Source organism: Oncorhynchus masou, chromosome 25 (assembly GCF_036934945.1).
Source record: "Oncorhynchus masou masou isolate Uvic2021 chromosome 25, UVic_Omas_1.1, whole genome shotgun sequence".
NCBI lineage: Eukaryota > Metazoa > Chordata > Actinopteri > Salmoniformes > Salmonidae > Oncorhynchus > Oncorhynchus masou.
This window is the reverse complement of record NC_088236.1, coordinates 46,899,591-46,921,069: the sequence shown is the minus strand read 5'-3', so window position 1 is coordinate 46,921,069 and position 21,479 is coordinate 46,899,591. Positions and strand designations below refer to the sequence as shown.

Sequence of the window (21,479 nt, the reverse complement as noted above, 5' to 3'; positions counted from 1 at the left end):
GGGTACAAAAGTATCTATATCCACAGTAAAACGAGTCCTATATCGACATAACCTAAAAGGCCATTCAGAAAGGAAGAAGCCACTGCTCCAAAACAGCCACAAAAAAGCCAGACTACGGTTTGCAACTGCACATGGGGACAAAGATCGTACGTTTTGGAGAAATGTCCTCTGGTCTGATGAAACAAAAATAGAACTGTTTGCCATTATGTTTGGAGGTAAAAGGGGGAGGCTTGCAAGCCGAAGAAACACCATCCCAACCATGAAGCACGGGGGTGGCAGCATCATGTTGTGGGTATGCTTTGCTGCAGGCGGGACTGGTGCACTTCACAAAATAGATGGCATCATGAGGTAGGAAAATTATCTGGATATATTGAAGCAACATCTCAAGACATCAGTTACAGCTTGGTCGCAAATGGGTCTTCCAAATGGACAATGACCCCAAGCATAAATCCAAAATGGCTTAAGGACAACAAAGTCAATATATTGGAGTGGCCATCACAAAGCCCTGACCTCAATCCTATAGAAAAGGTATGGGCAGAACTGAAAAAGCATGTGCGAGCATGGAGGCCTACAAACCTGACGCGGTTACACCAGCTGTCAGGACGAATGGGCCAAAATTCACCCAGCTTAGCGTGGGAAGCTTGTGGAAGGCTACCCGCAACGGACCCAAGTTAAACAATTTAAAGGCAATGCTTGTAAACTGAGTGCTTGTAAACTTCTGACCCACTGGGAATGTGATGAAAGAAATAAAAGCTGAAATAAATCATCATTCTCTACTATTATTCTGACTTTTCACATTGTTAAAATAAAGTGGTGATCCTAACTGACCTAAGACAGGGAATTTAAACTAGGATTAAACGTCAGGAATTGTGAAAAACTGAGTTTAAATGTATTTGGCTAAGGTGTATGTAAACTTCGACTTCAATTGTATATGATTTGTCATGAAGAGGCTCCACTAAAAGATGCTAAAGTCTCATCAGCACCAAAAACAGTTTTACATCTTTTGTGTACCATTTTTGTGTACCATTAGCACATAGTAATATCACAAAAGGAGACATGATTTTACACTGAAAAAGTAGTTTATTTAACTTGCAGCGAAAAAAAAAATGACACCTGTCATTTGGCATCACCCCAGAGAAGGCGGGGAGCAGACCAGAACAAAAAGAGGAGCTGCGATGTCAGTCAACAGAAAACATACAGCCTTCATTTACAAGCTTTTTAATAACTTCGGCAGTGCGGCACATCCAGGAGTTGGTGTGTGGTATACAAGGCATGATTAGTGCATGAAGACAAGAGAGTAGAGAGTAACCATACAAACAAATAGACCCTGAAGAATTGGAGTGCTTTGCTTCGTTGTATTTTGCAGTCAATGTTCTTCCCTCCGCAGTCTTCATAGATCAGACTCTGAACCCTTTTTCCCCTTCCTGTTTCCCTGCCAATCAGAGGAGACCAGGAAGTATGGAGTGAGTACAGAAAGTTTTACATTGTTAGTTTGTTGGTCCGCTTGTCTGGGGCTTGACTGTCTCCAAGGGCTTAAGACAGCTCAGGAGATTTGACATTTCATGATAAGTTGTTACCAAACCCAATATCCTTCAACTGAAATACACTAACAGTTCAGCATACTTGAGAAGTATATTTATGCATCAAAGTTGGTATATTTATGACATTTTGGCATTACCCAGGCCTCCTTTAAGACTCCATAATATTTAATCTGTAGGTGTTACAAAGCAAAAATTGGTGTTATATGAAGCTTTACCGCTTACTTGGTAATATGAGTAGTATTTTGAGTTCAAAAACAACAAAGAAGAATATTGACAAATAAACACGAATAGCGTTAAAGCCCTAATAACATGTTAAGGCGTGAGCTGTTTATGGGCATAATTTTTTAAAATGCCGTTAATCACTTCTCTATTTTTCATCACCGCATGGAACCTTTCAAGAACACATGTTATCCGTACAGCCCCTTTTAAGCGCAGAACACCAACACTGAACACATCTAGACTACAGTCCAAACACTTAATAGACACACCCTATCCCCTCAGCCCTCCAAGTAAGTAGACCCTTCTGATGAGGTATCATGACAAGTATACACTTGCAGGGAAAAGGGGCGAGGGAGGAAGGAAGGAATGGTTTTTAAAATGGACCGCCCTTGCCCGGAAATTCATCACTCGTTCATCCCGCGATGATTGTGTTTTTTACATGCACTACAGTCAATTATGAGTGCATGTCTACTTATGCATGTCTATTTTAAAACACATAATGAATAATATACACCTACTGTGTGAAAGCGAGCAAATTAATTAGCTAACATTAGCCTACCTAGCTGGAAATTCTGTAGAAGGAAAATGCTTTATTTCTACAATTTCCAAAAGATGTTGCAGCAGGGAGAGAGTACAGCTATATTTACTTTTTATGAGACGTGTTTGTGCCGTCATGTACATTATTTGCACAATTTCTAACTTATTTGCATTTGTTTTTACTTACGCTTGTTGTTGACTTCTCCATTGATGTTGTTTTTAAGTTTTCGCTGACTTCTTAGCAGATGTACAATCGTCGCAATTTGAAATAAGGGGAGTTTCAGGCCTCGGAGTGAACATAATTGTACACTCGCAAACGCGACTAAAAACGAGGGTTGAGGGGCTTACGTTGCAAACTTCCCTTGCTTGGCTTATCAGTGGGACCGCCCGCCAAGATGGCGATGGGGATTCCCCCAAGGGCATAAGGCGAGGGTAAGTGGACGAGGGTGTGTCTTTTATGAGTTTGGACAGCAGCCCTACCAGTCAATGCTTGCGCCTTTAACATCACTCAAGACCATGTGCCATTCTACAAAATAATTGTAAAATTTATGCCCAATATTCCCAAAGCTAATTTTCTATATTTTTTTTTGTGCCTAGGATTCATGTGCATGTCGCAGGTCGTTTTAAACTATTCTGGAGTCAGTATGTTTTGGTTTTATAACAAACTACATTGTTTAGCTTGCCATGTTACCCAGCAACATGATAACTTGACCATTGACTATGCACACATTCTGATTGCAAGAACTGAAAAGGAATAGGCTACTGCTTCAAAGTACTGTAGGCTGCATATGTAAGAGTGGGGTGTGTATGATTTTGTGTTAAGAGCAGTGATTCTCAACTGGGGGGGATTTTAAAAAGGTAACCTTCGCACCAAAACTTATTTTGAAAGGATACCGCTGCACCACTTATTGTTGCTGACTTTACAAGGCCAAACACTAAGATTATCATGATAATTGATGATTAAAGAATTTCTAATGATTGAAAAAAAAAAATATTATCCAATATTATTGGACTGGTGTCGATGTTATGTTCTGAGTCTGAGTCTGATCATTTATTACACCCCACTCCTGAACTGGTCTCCTAATTAAAATGGATTATTCTCCTGAATTGATAACAAGTGTTTTCTCAGTTAACATGGCTGTGTAATGACTTTATTTAATACCATAATTGAGACAGTCTATTTTGCAAGTGAAACCTGCCCAAGAAGGCAGCTGCAAGACAACATTATAAAAAGTAACAGTCCATAATATTGGGTCGCAACTCAATAGACATGGTCAAATTTGGGTCTCCAGGCAAAACCAGTTGAGAACCACTGTGTTAAAGGATGCATGTGAGAGCAGGTGTAAAGCGGCAGTAAAACGCCAAGTGTGCAGACCTTAAAATTCCACCCCCCCTACTAACGTTGACGCTCCTGCCTCTTCTTCTGTGGGGTTTATTGGTTGGCATCCAACGTTATGGTGCATTACTACCATCTACTGTAGTAGATCGCCCATGCCTCACACATATGTACTGGAGGCATAGCTTAAAACATTTACATTTACATTTAAGTCATTTAGCAGACGCTCTTATCCAGAGCGACTTACAAATTGGAAAATTGACCAATGGAAGTATAAAGAAGGGTTTATGCAGATGCAGGAATGTCCACAAACAGGAACGCCCTGAATTGTGGGCTGCAGTTGCACCCTTCTCAAAAACTCACCATAAGCGTTGGGCGGCGCAAGAAGAGTGAGGCGGGTGGAAAAGACATGACAGGCAGAACAGTGACTGTATGCTAGCAGGATAGTCCATATCTTCAATCTTTTGCACATAGCGATGTTGTTTCCATTAGTGGATGAATTGGTCTAATTTAGCATGTGTGGTAAAGCCTCAACCCTTACCTACCTTTCCAATTCAAATGAGCTTGAAAATGACAATATTTTTATTCAATTGTGTGACTACAGCGACAAAACGCAAAAAATTTGACATGTTCTAATTGAGGCATCAAAGCTGACAACCCGCCCACCCAGCTTCGGTTGGAACATTATAATTCAAAACAAAACAATGCATTCTAAAACGCACGCCTTTCACGCTCGTATTTTGTGAGTTTAGGTCATAAGTGAGAAAGAGTGGGTGTGAGGAGGGAGGGAGAGGGTGTAGGCCTGTGTGTAAAGTTCTCTGAACCGTACAGATGGTTTAATAGCTCTTTGTATCCATAGAGCCAGTCCTTTTTTCCCCTGTAGTCACACTCATTTAGAATGCCTGAAGATTTAACAGAACTTAAAGCTGTGCGTGTGTGAGCAAGTGTTAACCTTCAAGAACATTGATAAGCGGGAGTAGGCCTACTTAAACATTGGGAGCATTAATAGCTAACTGTATTTGACAGTGACTTGTGTTGTTTATGGTGAAAATGCTATTAAAACTGATGTAGCCTAGATAATTCAGTGTTTCCATCCCTTACAATCAAATAAAAGTATGCCTGTAACTCAATGCATTACTTTTTAAATTGAAAAATCTTTCTTTAGGGCCACATTTGAGCAAATTAACTAATGCCATTAGCGCGATTAAGTATTTGAATCGTTTGACAGCCCTAAACATAATATACTATACAGGTATATCAACATTCCAGAGTGGGAAATCTGCTACTTTTAAAGATTTGGCCCATACTTAACAGTGAAATTGGTAGGCAATGTAACCAATCACAGTCCTTCTTTAATAACTTGTGTAATTGCACATCCTGCAAATCACCAGCAGAGGGCGACCATTTTAAATCTATTTTCACATTCACTCGGTTGGTAACACATACAAATTAGATCATAACTCTAAAAAGTAGTAGAGATCCCACTCTGTAACTTTGATATGATCATAGAGTATATTATGTTCCACAATATATAGAAAACATTTCCAAATCTAAAATGGTGGTTTGTTTTCAAAATTCATGATTAGATTTGGCAATATTCATACATTAAGTAAAAAACAAAATGTTCAATCACTCATATAGTAATGAGCTAGACAGAGTGAATGGTTTTGTTTTGTAAACTATTCTGGAGAGTGAGGACTACTGCTGCTGCACTGTTAACTTGGTAATCTTCCTAGAGGTGACTTCCTGCCTGATTAAGAGTGGAACACACACATGCACGCACACACACCTTGTATTTAAAAAGACATCCCATTCGACTCACAGCTTTACACAGGTTGAACAGCACAACAAACTGGGGTCATTCTACACTGCAGCCTTTACCCCTCTCTCTGAACCAGGCGTGAGCTGTTGGTTTGATTTTAGACAGGGACACTTTATGAGATACACTAAATGTGTGTTGTATTGAGTTTTACTTGCAAGTGCGAGGAGTATCTATGTGACGTCTTACCTGATGGTGTTTTGGCTGATCTGTTTGCAAACCTTTCACTTTCGACTTCTCCTGTTCAAGTGAAGCATGTAGTGATGTCACCTGGAGAGAGAAATAAATGTAATTCAACCAGGACGACAGTTTTGCACACGATTAATGGTTTGAGACACACGCACAAGCACACACACACACACACACCTGTGAAGACAGCTCCTCTTTGATATTTAGAAGCTCTTCCACCTGCAATAGGATCTCTGCTTTATCTTTCACTGTGGAGAGAGGAAGAGAATGAATGAGAACAAGTAGGCCTACCTAATGCATCAGTAATGGATTACTGTATCGTCTCAGATTGAATTAGGAGTGCAGTAGCTGTACTCTCTCCCTGCTGCAACATCTTCAGGAGCTGGGAGTTTCTGGCTTTCACTTCTTTGTACTTCACCTGAGGATCGAGAACAATAACACGTTCACACCAACTGTAAATGCCAGATGGTGCTGTTCTGTCTTCTTGACATGCTCCATCCAAAGCCCAGTACAGTATCCATCCAACGACTCACCTCCCATTGTGAAATGACCTTCTTTAACTTCTCGATTTCTTGGTCTTTCTTCTCCAAGTCGTCCTTTAGCTGCTCAGTTCGGGGGTCCTGGGAGGTGTGATGGGAGGCACAGTTAGGCTCTGAGAGATAGAGTTACCCTGTCCTCCATGGTCTCATCAGCAGTCACTCAATGGTCGAATATAATTTGAACATAAAGCCATTATACTTGGAATGAACTGATTTGCAGTCCGTCTCACCGGTTCATGCTCTGTTGAAGTCGTGACCTCGGCGTCAGTGCTGTTAGAAAACTGCTCTCGTCTTTTTTCCTGCTGTACGATTTTGATAACGTCATCCTCAAGCTTGTTGAAGAACTTGTCTTCTGGAGGTGTGGGCAGTTTGGTCTCCTGGAGAGTGGATTCAGCATTTGAATTATTAAAATCACACACACACCCTACACAATTTGCGCTAGTTCACGTCATATCACCACCTGTCCATTACATTCATCCTTACATTACAGGGTTTAAAACCCTCGACCGAAGTACTGCAAGCCAAACACCGAATACAACAATGATGCCATACCTCACCTCTTTCTCCTGCTTCTTACTAAGCTGATCTGTAACGGAGAATCGTGGTTTTTAAGGAGAATTCAACAAGTCAAGTGAACTTCGTTAAAAAACAGAATAATAACATGAGTGAGGCCACTGAGAAAACAGACAATTATAGCACATTATACGCAGCACCTGCTCAAAGTTGACTGTTAAACAAGTAGTCCGAGTGTTACTGCTATGCTGGTATTGTATTGATGAAATGGGGCAGTGCTCAATGTTAAAGTCCCAATGCAGCCTTTTTTCCCCTGAATGTCAAATCCTTTCTGGGTAACAATTTAGTACCTTACTGTGATGGTTTTCAATTAAAATGGTAAAAAAAAGAAACAAGTGTAATTTCTTAAGCAAAAATGTAGGTAGGACTGTCTGGTCTGAGAGGGGAGTGGAAAACTGAAAACTAGCGGTTATTGGTGTGGCAGGTAGCCTAGCAGTTAGCGCGTAGGGCCATGAACCGAAGGTGAAAAAACAGTGCCCTTGAGCAAGGCACTTACCCCTAATTGCTCCAAAGTCACCATTGATAATGACAGACCCTAGCCGTGACCCCACTCTCCAAAGGCTGTCTCAGGGAGAGTTGTGGTATGTAAAAAAATAAAAACATTTCCAATTCACACTTGTAAATGTCTGAAATAGGACAAATATAAACACTCACCTAATGATTTCTTACTAGAATGTATTATTATTATTGGCAGAGGTTTGGAACTCTTTCTTATTGGTCTTGTTGCGTTCTAACTTGAATTATACTGTCACTATATGTCACTATATAATAATTCATTGATTAAGGGGAACAGGAAATATGTGTATGGAAAGTTACTGAGAGAGACGAGGGGGTACAGAAAGTTCAGTTTGTTCAAACACGTTATCGTTATATATTAACAAATTTACCACCTGATGTCACCAGGCAGGCCAAAACTCCATCCCACCAAAACAGGCTGAAATTTCAAGCAGTCTTTTCAAACAGCTCTTACACTAAGATGGCATTATTAGAATTTTCACAATTTCACAGTATTATTTCAACCTCATAGTGTGGAAATATATATAAAACACAGGAAAATCAGTCATTTTTTGACTGCACTGGGCCTTTAACATAAGTGTAGCTCGAGCCACTGCTGGTCTCACCCCCCTCTGCCTGGAAGTCCTTCAGAGACACTGTCATCTTCTTGTCTTTTCCCTGCTGGCTCTTCTTCTTGTCTTTCTTCCCTGCCGCTGCTCCTCCTCCTCCTCTGGACTTGGGAGAGGGAGTATCTGTTCCGTCATCATCCTGACAGGAGGCAATTTAAAAGAACAGCATCTGCTTTAATGGAACATTAATTTCATCAAAAAATAAACATTTTGGTCTGAGCCATGTGTGTGTAGTTCTCTCTCTATGGTTCTGATTTCTGTTAATCTTTTAATGACAGATGTTTTGTGACAGGGTGCTGTATACTCATGCCTGATTGCTACTGACAAATTTAAGGACCGGCCCTGGCCGAACCCAGAAATAACTTCCTCTGTTAGTATCCATTAGCTGCTCATCTGTCTGTCCCTTGCTTCCACTGCATGCGCTCTGTGCATATCTCTGATGGTGTGAGTATCTATAGAAACACCTCTGCTTGCTGTTCTGCTCAATGATTAGACATTCCTGAGCAAGCTCTGTACTGGTGGCGGCCTGAAGTCTTCTTCACAACAATTGAACCGCTCTCCTTGAAGTTCTTGATGATCCGATAAATTGTTGATTTAGGTGCAATCTTACTAGCAGCAATATCCTTCCTGTGAAGCCCTTTTTGTTCAAAGCAATGATGACGGCACGTGTTTCCTTGCAGGTAACCATGATTGACAGAGGAAGAACAATGATTCCAAGCACCACCCTCCTTTTGAAGCTTCCAGTCTGTTATTAACTCAATCAGCATGACAGAGTGATCTCCAGCCTTGTCCTCATCAACACTCACACCTGTGTTAACAAGAGAATCACTGACATGATGTCAGCTTGTCCTTTTGTGGCAGGGCTGATATGCAGTGGAAATGTTTTTGCGGGATTCAGTTCATTTGCATAGCAAAGAGGGACTTTGCAATTAATTGCAATTCATCTGATCACTCTTCATAACATTCTGGAGTATATGCAAATTGCCATCATTCAAACTGAGGCAGCAGACTTTGTGAAAATTAAAATTTGTGTCATTCTCAAAACCTTTGGCCACGACTGTATAATGTCGGGGTCCATCGGGCTCGGGTAGCAGAGCTCTAGTGCTGCATTGGGACAGTATGGTACCTGTTTGTGCTCCTCAAACTCCAGTTTACTCATAATCAGTGCCTTCTCCAGGTCTGCCTCATACAGCTCACTTGTTAACTGCATTGGTCAGAAACAAAGACGAAGATTAAGGATGGGATTAGCTGGGGGATATCAGGTAAGGGTAACATCCATAAGAAATTATAATGCCCATTCATGCCCACCATGTCAGGTGTTACCATGAGCCCTGTTCAGAAACAATCCCTAAAAAATCATAGATATGAAGAAAATAAATGTAGTTGTAGGACCATATTTCACCATATCTCTAAAACCTAGGGGGGGGGGGATCTGTCAGGTTTTACCTGGTAGTCCCTCTGTTTCCATTGCTGCCAGCCTTCCGGGGGCATGGATTGGTCCCCTGCTGCGGGATGGAGTAGCTCATTGGCCACACCCTGCAGAGACAGGGAGGGGGGCGGGGCAGAGGACTTCTGAGGGAGCTTCTTAAAGGCAAGACTCCTTAACTGCGGACAGGAGACAGGAGTCATCATCAGTCCACAAGGTCAGGTGAAATAGTAAAACTGAAACCTTTGAGACCTGATGTTGGGTTCAGCGAGGAGGTTAAATGCCCCTGCCAGTCACCTCATTGGCCTCGCTCTGTTGCTGCTCTCGCTTCTTCTTCCTCTTCTCCTTCTTGCCGTTGCTCGCGGTGGATTTCCCCTCGGTTGCCTTCCCAGGCCGACCCTTCCCAGAGTCCCGGCCACCTCTGGTCTTTCCTGACTCCAAATCGGAGTCCGAATCAGAGTCAACCTGAAGCAGGGCAAAGCGAGAAGCTGTGGTGTGGACGGAGATCATTACTGATGCCATCTGCTGACCTATGCACAACAAACAAGATACACGCAGAAAGAAAACACGTCAAATTAGGCAATGCATAACAAAACCTTTCTAATCTGAACCTCTCCAGTGCAACCCTAACAATAAACAAAAAGAAAGCCATAAAAACAGACCCAATACCATAGAGATCCTATTAAATTACTAGAGGACTACGTAATGAAGCCTCAAACTTCCAGAATGGGATGAAAATTGCAGCCATATTGGTCAGGAAGAAATCCAAACCAGTCTAATTGGAAAGAATGACAGTAGAGGCATAATACTGATTTTACCGATGTAGGAAAATAAAAGGCAGGCATGTGATGTAACATATATTGTGTATTACAATCATTGTCAACCTATAATATTGTCAATTAAGAGCGTTCAGAAAGTATTTATACCCCTCGACTTAATCTACATTGTGTTGTAGCCCGAATACAATACCCCATAATGACAAAGCCAAAACATTTAGAATTGTTGCCCTTCTTATTAAAATTGTATTAAATATAGGAATGCCTCATTTACATAAGTATTTACACCCCTGAATCAATACGTTAGAATCACCTTTGGCAGCGATTACAGCTGCGAGTCGTTCTGGGTAAGTCTCTTAAGTGCTTTGCACAGCTGGACTGTACAATATTTGCACATTCTTCAAGCTGTCAAGTTGATTGTTGATACTTGCTAAAAAAGCCATTCAAGACTTGCCATAGATTTTCAAGCCGATTTAAATAAAAACTGTAACTAGGCCACTCAGGAACAATCAATGTTGTCTTGGTAAACAACTCCAGCGCATATCTGGCCCTGGGTTTAATGTAGTTATCCTGCTGAAAGGTGAATTTGTCTCCCAATGTCTGTTGGAAAGCAGACTGATTTTACCTGCGCTTAGCTCTATTCCATTTCTTTTTATCTTAAAAAACTCCATAGTCCTTGCTGATGACAAACATACCCATAACATGTGCAGCCACCACCATGCCTGAAAATATGAAGTGTGGTACTCAAGTGATGTGTAGAGTTTGCCCCAACTTTGACAGAGTTAATTTCCTTGACACCTTTTTTGTAGTTTTGGAATATTTTTAGTCTTTCCCGACTTCCTTCTTTTCAATTCGTAATTTAGATTAGTATTGTGGAGTAACTACAATGTTGTTGGTCCATCCTCAGTTTTTTGTCCAGTTTTAGTCACCCGTGGCCTCGTGGTGAAATCCCTGAGCAGTTTCCATCCTCTCCGGCAACTGAGTTAGGAAGGACGCCTGTATCTTTGTAGTGCCTGGGTGTGCTGATACACCACCCAAAGTGTAATTAATAATTTAAACATGCTCAAAGGGATATTCAATGTCTGCTTGTATATTTTTACCAATGTACCAATAGGTGCCCTTCTTTGCGAGGCATTGGAAAAGCTCCCTGGTCTTTGGTTGAAATTCACTGCTAGACTGAGGGACCGTACAGATAATTGTATGTGTGGGGTACAGAGATGGGGTACTCATTCAAAGATCATGTTAAACACTATTATTGCACACAGAGTGCATGCAACTTAAGCTAATTTTTACTACTGAACATATTGAGGCTTACTATAAAAGGAGTTATACTATACTTATTGACTCCAGACATTTCAGCTTTTCATTTTAAATTAATTTGTAAAAATGTCTAAAAACATAATTCCACTGACATTATGAATTATTGTGTAGGGCAGTGACAATCAATTTCAAATTCAGACTAACACAAAATGTAAAGAGGTGTGAATACTTTGAAGGCACTGTACTTATAAATACAGATTATACAAGGGAGTGTTCTGTGTAAATAGCCTCTAAAATATATCTTAATAGACCAGAAGTTTCTACATTTTGGTTCTTAGAAAGCTGTGAATACGATGATAAAATATCAGTTCTTGTTGCATTTACAACTTGTCTAAGTCCTATCATCAACTGAATGCATTGTTTGAATGGATTGTTTGGCATACAGTGCATTCGGAAAGTATTCAGACCCATTGACTTTTTCCACATTTTGTTATGTAACATGCTGACCATACCGGACAAGTCATGTGCGTGAGCGTCGCAAAATAAATGTAGAAATCCACGTTATTCAATTATTGCGCGTCAATGAGCATCTGCGACTCCAAGGGCTAAAATTGAAGTCATTCCTATTTCTGACGCAGATCACGCTGAAAGTCCTGCCTCTCCCATCTCCTCATTGGTTTATAGAAGCAGGTACCCACGTACCATCTCCTCATTGGTTATACCCACGTGGGTGATTGAAAGACGAACTTTGTTGCCGGTTGTCAGGTTAATACTATGAAAGTTGATGCGATCACCACATAAGTTCAAAGATTAAAAAGCCTGGAAGGAGGAGCGATGACTAGAAACGATTCGGATGGCCGTTTTACGTGTGGATTAATTGTCGAGTAAGGGTCCTTGTGCAATTCAGGTAAAATAACAACTCAATGCTTATATCCCAGGACAAATTAGCTAGCAACAGCAAGCTAGCTAAATAGGACAAATTAACGTTAGCTAGCAAGTGCAAGCTAACTAGCTAAATTGCCATACATGTTCAATGCTTTTCAACCTGTCCCCAAATTAATGTCATTGGTTCAGTTTGTTTTGATATTTTAACCTGCGTGTTGTGATCGTGTTTGGCAAAATAAATGTATGCACTACGGCGCACGCGCGCAGCCGGTTTGGGTTGCGTATTACAGCCTTATTCTAAAACTGATATTTACTTTTTCCTCAATCGACACACAATACCCCATAATGACAAACACAAAAAACTGAAATATCACACTGACATAAGTATTCAGACACGTTACTCAGTACTTGGTTGAAGCGCCTGTGGCAGCGATTAGAGTCTCTCGCTCCCTCTCTCATTGTCCTGTTGGAAGGTGAACCTTCACACCAGTCTGAGGTCCTAAGCGCTCTGGAGCAGGTCTTCATCAAGGATCTCTGTACTTTGTCCGTTCATCTTTCCCTCGATCTGGACTAGTCTTCCATTACCTGCCACTGAAAAACATCCCCACCGCATAATGCTACCACCACCATGCTTCACCGTAGGGATGGTGCCAGATTTCCTCCAGATGTGACGGTTGGCATTCAGGCCAAAGAGTTCAATCTTGGTTCCATCAGACAAGAGAATCTTGTTTCTCATGGCATGAGAGTCCTTTAGGTATCTTTTGGCAAACTCAAAGTGGGTTGTCATGTGCCTTTTACTGAGGAGTGGCTTCCGTTTGGCCACTCTATCATAAAGGTCTGATTGGAGGTGTGCTACAGAGATGGTTGTCCTTCTGTAAGTCTCTTCCATCTCCACTGAGAAATTCTGGAGCTCTGTCAATGTGACCACCAGGTTCTTGGTCGTCTCCCAGACCAAGGCCATTCTCCCCCGATTGCTCAGTTTGGCTGAGCGGCCAGCTATAGGAAGAGTCTTGGTGGTTCCAAACTTCTTCAATTAAAGAATGATGGAGGCCACTGTGTTCTCTGGGACCTTCAATACTGCCAAAATGTATTAGTACCCTTCCCCAGATCTATGCCTCAACACAATCCTGTCTCGGAGCTCTACGGACAATTCCTTCGACCTCATGGCTTGGTTTTTACTCTGACATGGACTGTCAACTGTGGGACCTTATATAGACAGGTGTGGGCCTTGTCCAATCAAATTGTAGAAACATCCCAAGGATGATCAATGGAAACAGGATGCACCGGAGCTCAATTTCGAATCTCATAGCAAAGGGTCTGAATTAGGGTTGCAAAATTCTGAGAATTTTCAATACTTCCTGAAATCCCGGTTGGTGGATTCCCAGAATAAGAAGGGAATAAGCAGGAATTCCAGAAATCTCCAACCAGGAATGCAGGGGATTTATTGTAAGTTCCTGGAATTTTGCAACCCTAGTCTGAATACTTGTGTAAATAAGGTCTCTGTTTTCATTTTTAATACATTTGCAAACATTTCTAAAACCCTGTTTTTGGTTTGTCATTATGGTGTATTGTTTGTAGATTGATGGGTATTTTTTTTTATTTCATCCATTTTAGAATAAGGCTGTAACGAGGAATGAACGATATATCGGTGAACATATCAGAATTGGCCAATATTAGCGAAAAATGCCAAGATCCGTATCAGCCCAATGTCTAGTTAAACGCCGATGTGAAAAACTGATGTCAAAGCTGACGTGCATACCGATATAACGTAAGTACATGATGTAATGACGCATAAAATTTTGCACTACACCTGCGACACAGCATTCCTAACCTAGCCACAATGTCTGCTGTGTGGATCGAGCAAATAAGTTGAGCAGTCATTTGAATGAGCAAGAATTTCTGCGAGATAACTCAAATGCAAAATCCATTAACGCCAAGATAATGGAATTCATTGCACTTGACAATCAACCGTTCTTTGTCGTGGGTGATGTTGGCAACTGATCGAGCGCCAGTACATACTAACGTTACCAAGTGCGCTATTGTTCAGATGTTGCCCTACCGGAGCTACACAGTAACAGCGTCACTGCTATTAGCTTCAAGACATACTACGGAATGCCATTGGGTCTTTGAATGTCAAAAAAGATACACGTCAAATAACACAATATGACAATGACACTGTTTAACGCGTTAAATATGCTTTTCATTTGACACATCAAATAACACAGTTCTATTTTTGCATGTTGTGTGTTCTGAATTTGCACGTGCAAGTAGCCCTGTCAAAACTGTACAAAAAAAGTCTGCAAACAAGCAAACACCGGCAACAAACGATGTGTTTACAATACCGTGTTGGTAATAAAGCATTATTTGTTTGACTGCAACTTCTGGGGTAGCTAGCTAGCTTTAGCTTGGTACCTAGCTAGCACCAATACAACAAGCCTGAAAACAATGACCAGTAGAAACTGCAGGCATTTTCACTATTCTTAGCAATGATTTCGGAATGCTTGTGAGTAAGTATTAGCTAGGTAGCCACTTGTTGTTCGCCTATTGAAATTGAACAGCTAGCCAGCTACTTAACCCTGTTGCCCAAAGCTAACGTTATAAGCAGCCAGCTAGCTTCTTCTGGCGAGTGAGGCTTGACCTGACCGGCTTGTGTTGTAAAGTTAGCCACAATAAGGATTAGGCACAATAGTGGAATTTGCTGTTTGCCTTCAAAATAATTGTACCTATTTGAAAGTGATGCAGAAAGTTACAATTGGTGGAATGCCATATTTAGACTTGATAATGTTAAACAAGGTTGGAATGTGAAGCAATGAAATTGGGTATCAGTCGACTCAGTGACACCCACAGAACACAACTGTTTAGAGTTTATGCAAATATTAGCGAAGTAGCTCTTATCGCGAAACTGCGACTGTGTGAAATCAACTCCCCAGACAGCCTATTGTGTGTGTATTGACAATCATATTGCACTGTACAGCTTTACATAAGGATTGGTGATCAATGAAATGGAGTCTACTCAATACCCAAGATATTCAGAGTTATCAGACTCCAAAACATCCTCGCTAGAGGATTCTGGTCCTTGGATTATGATTTTAACGCCGATACCGATTATTGGAGGACCCAAAAAAGCCGATCTGTGTATATATACACACAATTCCTGACATTTAATACTAGTAAAACTTCCCTGTCTTAGGTCAGTTAGGATCAAGACTTTATTTTAAGAATGTGAAATGTCAGAATAATAGTAGTTATTTCAGCTTTTATTTATTTCACTACGTTCCCAGTGGGTCAGAAGTTTACATACACTCAATTAGTGTCTGGTAGCATTGCCTTTAAATTGTTTAACTTGGGTCAAACGTTGCGGGTAGCCTTCGACAAGCTGGGTGAATAAGTTAAGTTGGGTGAATTTTGGCCCATTCCTACTGACAGAGCTGGTGTAACTGAGTTAGGTTTGTAGGCCTCCTTGCTCGCACACGCTTTTTCAGATCTGCCCAAAACTTTTATATAGGATTGAGGTAAGGACTTTGTGATTGCATTGATGTTTATGGTTAGGTACATTTGTGCAACGAAAGTGCATCGACTCGATGAATCGATGAAATCAGCCCTGATTAAATCGGCATTGCCGATTAATCGGTCGACCTCTAATCCACGCAGTATTGTTTTCCCTCTGAAATAGTGTTCAATACACATAGGTTGACAATAAATGTGGCTCAATTCACAATTGTTTCAGAGTCCTGCAATAAGAGCAACGATGCTAATGTTCTCTGGGTGTCACTGAGTAGACTGATACCCCATGTCATTGATCCACAATCCATAGGTAAGGCTGTACACAAAAATAAGTATCCCCCAATACAATTCTAAAGTATAATACATCCACTGCGATTTCAACAGATTTGTCAAATTAACAAATTATTGTCTTTTGTTGACACTATACAACAACAATCCAACCTCGTTTAGCATGATCTATTCAATTATGGAATAATTCTACTATTTGTATGCATTTGCATCACTGTCAATTACATTTTTATTTTGAAGGCTAACTGCAAAGTCTACTATTGTGGCAAGCTTCACAGATGGGTCAGACCACCATTAGTCTAGTGGTGTGGGGGCTGTGCTTTGGCAAAGTGGGTGGGGTTATATCCTTCCTGTTTGGCCCTGTCCGGGGGTGTCCTCGGATGGGGCCACAGTGTCTCCTGACCCCTCCTGTCTCAGCCTCCAGTATTTATGCTGCAGTAGTTTATGTGTCAAGGGGCTGGGGTCAGTTTGTTATATCTGGAGTACTTCTCCTGTCCAATTCGGTGTCCTGTGTGAATCTAAGTGTGCATTCTCTAATTCTCTCCTTCTCTCTCTCGGAGGACCTGAGCCCTAGGACCATGCCCCAGGACTACCTGACATGACTCCTTGCTGTCCCCAGTCCACCTGGCCGTGCTGCTGCTCCAGTTTCAACTGTTCTGCCTTATTATTATTCGACCATGCTGGTCATTTATGAACATTTGAACATCTTGGCCATGTTCTGTTATAATCTCTACCCGGCACAGCCAGAAGAGGACTGGCCACCCCACATAGCCTGGTTCCTCTCTAGGTTTCTTCCTAGGTTTTGGCCTTTCTAGGGAGTTTTTCCTAACCACCGTGCTTCTACACCTGCATTGCTTGCTGTTTGGGGTTTTAGGCTGGGTTTCTGTACAGCACTTTGAGATATCAGCTGATGTACGAAGGGCTATATAAATAAATTTGATTGATTAGTCAAATAAGAACTGTCTTATAAACTAGGGTTATTTTAGATGACGCCTAGCTATATAGTTAGCCTGCTAACTATAGCTACTGAAACCTGATTGTCGTTTTGCTATGTTTTTGGGGAAGAATATTGTTTGCATCCATGAGCGAGCTAGCTTTTTTCTATGACCAGCACTGTAGGTGCGCGAGACAACTTTACCAGCATCATAGCATATGTATCGATGAATCGTTGTGACATATGAAATACGAGTGATCCAAGTGTAATCAATGTGTAATAACTATGTAAAAAATTGTGACGTGCAGTCATATTCAGGTCCCGATTGGTTAACAAGATTATTTGACTCGTCGAATAGTGTTATTTGACCTGTATCTTTTTTGACATGCAATGAACCAAACACCGTTCCTTAGAAATCCTGGTTGAGAATGAAATGACTGAACAAATGAACAACGAAACAGCAAATAAGTGAAAGAAATAGGTTTTGATTATGCTTTACTGGTAATGGGGACATACGTAAATGCCAACAAAATTACTTTTTGGTCTGTGTGGTGTGTGTGTGTGTGGGTGTAACCTTTATTTTACTAGGCAAGTCAGTGAAGAACAATTTTTTATTTACAATGACGCCCTACCCCGGCTAAACCCAGACGATGCTGGGCCAATTGTGAGCCGCCCTATGGGACTCCCAAACATGGCTGGATCTTACACTTAGATGCAGTGCCTTAGACCGTTGCATCCATGTCTGTGTGTTAACTATTTAACTGTACTGGAATGCTTAAAAGGCCGCTAAAATTGTAAATATCGGTATCAATATTTTTGTCAAGGAAAATATTGGATATTGGTATCTGCCAAAAATTTAATATTGGTGCATCACTAGTTGTAACGTAACAAAATGTGGAAAAATGGAAGTGGTCTGAATACTTTCCGAATGCACTGTATTTGCAGGTAATACAAATGTAAAAACAAATTAATCATTATTCTAAAACTGGCTAGCTAGCTAACAAACATACAGTGCAGATAAATTGTTTAAATTCATTAGAAATAAGCTTTGTGTGTGTGTATGGAACATTTCTGAGATCTTACTTCAGCTCATGAAACACAGGACCAACACTTTACATGTTGCATTTATATTTTTGATCAGTATAGTATTCTAATTTCTAATTATATGCCCAATACAATGTGAATGCCTGGTTCTACAATTAGCTAGCCTGCCTACTTCTGATCTTCAACTAAAATACTTTTGTTATGTAGCCTATGAGCCTACATTATAGCGAGCAATCAAAGTAGTAAAACACTTGCTGGCTAGCTAGCTAGCTGGATGGAGATTCGTTTTACATATCACTTGATGCTGCTGCACTTGCCCAATGGACTAAAGGTGCCTAACGTTACTCCTTATAGTCCAAGGACTTTACATATTCTGTCTGAAGGTGAATTGGCTCTAGAAGCCAAAACAGACAAATACTTCATCTAAACTTGAATCAATTCTGTAATAAAAACAAAAGGATCACATCAGAATAATTTCACAAATGCTAAATACAGTCCGTTTTAACACAGTGGAAGTCGACAGTACTTTTGTGTCATCTGTCTTCAGTTAACACACAGGTATTCGGAGCAACCTGGTCTCAGAGCATTTTGAATTTTTCTGTATGAAAATCTGTGTCACTCCATTTAGTATCATATGTTATCAACACTTTAAATGTATCTAAATGTATGATATGGTATGTATTACATTTGGGGATGTCTATCACCATTTCGTATAATAAATTACAAAATTACAATTCTTATATGTTACGAATTTGAAAAATGTACGTTTGCTAAATATGTTACATTCTATATTGTTGTGGCTAATGCTAACATACGCTAGCTTAACATCAGCTAGCCTAGGGATTAGGGCTAAGTTTGATAATTAGGTTAAAGGGTTAGCTAAAAGAGTTAAGGTTAGCTAACATGCTAAGTAGTTGTAATGTAGCAAAAAAATGTAAGTAAAATGTAAGTAGTTGAAAAGTTGCTCATTTGCTCTAAATGCAAATGTTGTCCGTGATGAGATTCGAAGAAATCATTGGGTTGCTAGAAGTTCACGTTAGGGTAGGGTTAGCTAACATGATAAGTAGTTGCAAAGATTATAAAAAGTAGGTAAGCAGTTGAAAATGTGTTAATTTGATCAAATTGTCCATGATGTGATTCGAACGTTTGCGTTATACGCCCGACCAACCACCGCCCTTTCGCCTTAAGTAACCATACCAAACATAACATACCTATTTGATTACACCGGATTTACGTTGACCACGTTACGTCTAGTCTATGGGAGCAGGCTGTTCCGGGAGACAGGTAGCTAATTAGCACAGGTAGTCAGTCCACTGTCCGTAAACATGCGCTGTAACATGGAAATAAAACCGTGTGGGAACCCTAACCCGATTAAGGTGTGTAACGTTTTTTATTTTGTATTATTATTTCTCGCTGATATTAAATAAGGTCCTTATGCTTCCAAAAACCGTACCGCAAATGGTGTTAATGTTCGGACAGAGCGTCGGGGCGATTAAAAAAACGTCCCCCGTACAGACGACGACTTCGTCCAATGATTTAGCTATGTGGAATGGAACTGAGAGTCACGATGAAGGGCTCCTACTGGTCTACCTGTCCCGTAATGGCATGTCACTTATTTAGCTAACTGGGTTGCCTTTATAGTCGGTTGACACTTTCAAACTAAATGTATAACTCGGCGAAGAGGGGAGTGGTCATTCGGTAATTGGATAACTAAACGTTAATTTCGCTAGATAAATTAACTTCTACTACTGAAAGAAACCGTGTCGTCCGATTAGCTTGGTTCAAAGAAAGCATCGAATGTCTTTGCCTAGCTAGCTAAGTCAGATAAAACAGTTCTAGCTACATATATTGCAGCCATATCCATATGCAGCTGTAAACTAACGCCGCTAAGTAGCTAGCTCGTATTATGGTTCGTTTACATGAAACTCATGCTATTATAATTTGGAAATCAAATCAGTTCATTCAATATTGCATTGGGAATGTTTGAGGGGAAAATATTAATAAACAAAAAAATGTAATTCAAAACATACTTTCACCTGTTCAAGTAGTTAGCTAGCTAGATACCACACGTTCACCACTTTCCGTCGGCAAAGTAACTACGGTGGCCCAGTTGCCTAAAGTATTCTACAAGACAAAACGGGCCCGTGATGGCGAACTCTGGTCTCAGGAAAGCATATGCAAATGGCTTCACGTCAGTAGAAGGAGACAGAGGTCTACTTTTGCAACACTGTATTAATGACTGCCTTTCCAGACCAAATTTTATTTAACTAGGCAAGTCAGTTAAGAACAAATTATTATTTACAATGATGGCCTACCCTGACCAAAACCGGTCAACGCTGGGCCAATTGTGTGCCACACTATGGGACTCCCAATCACGGCCGGTTGTGATACAGCCTGGAATCGAACCAGGGTCTGTAGTGACGCCTCTAGCACTGAGATACCGTACCTTAGACCGCTGCACCCCTCGGAAGCCCTTTATCTGAAGAGACTTTACATCATTTAATAGTACATTTGTTTTGTTGTCCCCCACAATTAAATCTGAGGAGGACTATGGATCTATCTCCATACATTCTTAAGTTAGTCACACACAATATTTCAGACAACACTGCCCCGATTTTGCACAAACGTGGTTGAATGAAGCGTATTTACACATTACAATTTACAATTACACTTGTTGGCCCAAGGGTGGCACTATAGTAATCAACTGCAATTCCAAAATTTGAACAAGCATATATCCTGTCCCATTTGAGCTACAGTCATGAGATTCTGTGCAGATATGCAGCTCCTCATGTGCAGTATGTTTCCCATAAGAACCTATTACATTTTCTGCAAATTAGACTGAATACTTGTTACTAATTAGCACAGGGGGAGCTGCATCGCTCGTGCGAGGTGACATGTTTACTGTTGCCTTTTGCTGTTTTACTTTTTATGCGCTTTGAGATTCTTTGAAAAGGGCTATAGAAGTAACAATGTATGTATGACCGCTGTTCTGACCAATCGGAATCCACACTTTAGGATTGTTTTGATCACGCGGACTGGGAAATGTTCCGGGCAGCCTCAGAGAATAACATCGATCTATACGCTGACTCGGTGAGTGAGTTTATCAGGAAGTGTATAGGAGATGTTGTACCCACTGTGACTATTAAAACCTACCCTAACCAGAAACCATGGATGGATGGCGGCATTAGCGCAAAACTGAAAGCGCGAATCACTGCATTTAACCATGGAAAGAGGACTGGGAATATGGCTGAATATAAACACTGTAGTTATTCATTCCGCAAGGTAATAAAACAAGCCAAATGTAGGGGCAAAGTGGAGCCGCAATTAAACAGCTCAGACACGACGTATGTGGCAGGGTCTACAGGCAATTACTACAAAAAGAAAACCAGCCACGTTGTATCACCGCCTGGTACGGCAACTGTACCGCCATGTACCGCCCAACAGCAAGGCTCTCCAGAGGGTGGTCACTAAGCAGTCACTAATTC

At 40.8% G+C, this 21,479-nt stretch overlaps 1 protein-coding gene across 2 annotated transcripts; it reads right to left on the bottom strand.

The window, feature by feature from the left end:
• Positions 1-1,202: 1,202 nt before the first annotated feature.
• On the bottom strand, positions 1,203-20,138 carry LOC135514410 (G kinase-anchoring protein 1-like). 2 transcript variants are annotated; one of them, XM_064937883.1, is made up of 12 exons: positions 20,031-20,138; positions 9,601-9,833; positions 9,324-9,482; positions 9,004-9,081; positions 7,875-8,016; positions 6,738-6,766; positions 6,411-6,557; positions 6,175-6,261; positions 5,996-6,059; positions 5,819-5,889; positions 5,642-5,722; positions 1,203-1,432 (listed from the first exon to the last, which is right to left on the bottom strand). In XM_064937883.1, the coding sequence occupies exons 2-12, from the start codon at positions 9,823-9,825 to the stop codon at positions 1,391-1,393; spliced, it is 1,125 nt and encodes a 374-aa protein (XP_064793955.1). In that variant the 5' UTR covers positions 9,826-9,833; positions 20,031-20,138; the 3' UTR covers positions 1,203-1,390. The 2 variants fall into 2 exon arrangements, with proteins under 2 accessions (XP_064793955.1, XP_064793956.1); XM_064937884.1 differs by having other exon boundaries at positions 20,025-20,123.
• Between the last annotated feature and the right edge of the window lie 1,341 nt (positions 20,139-21,479).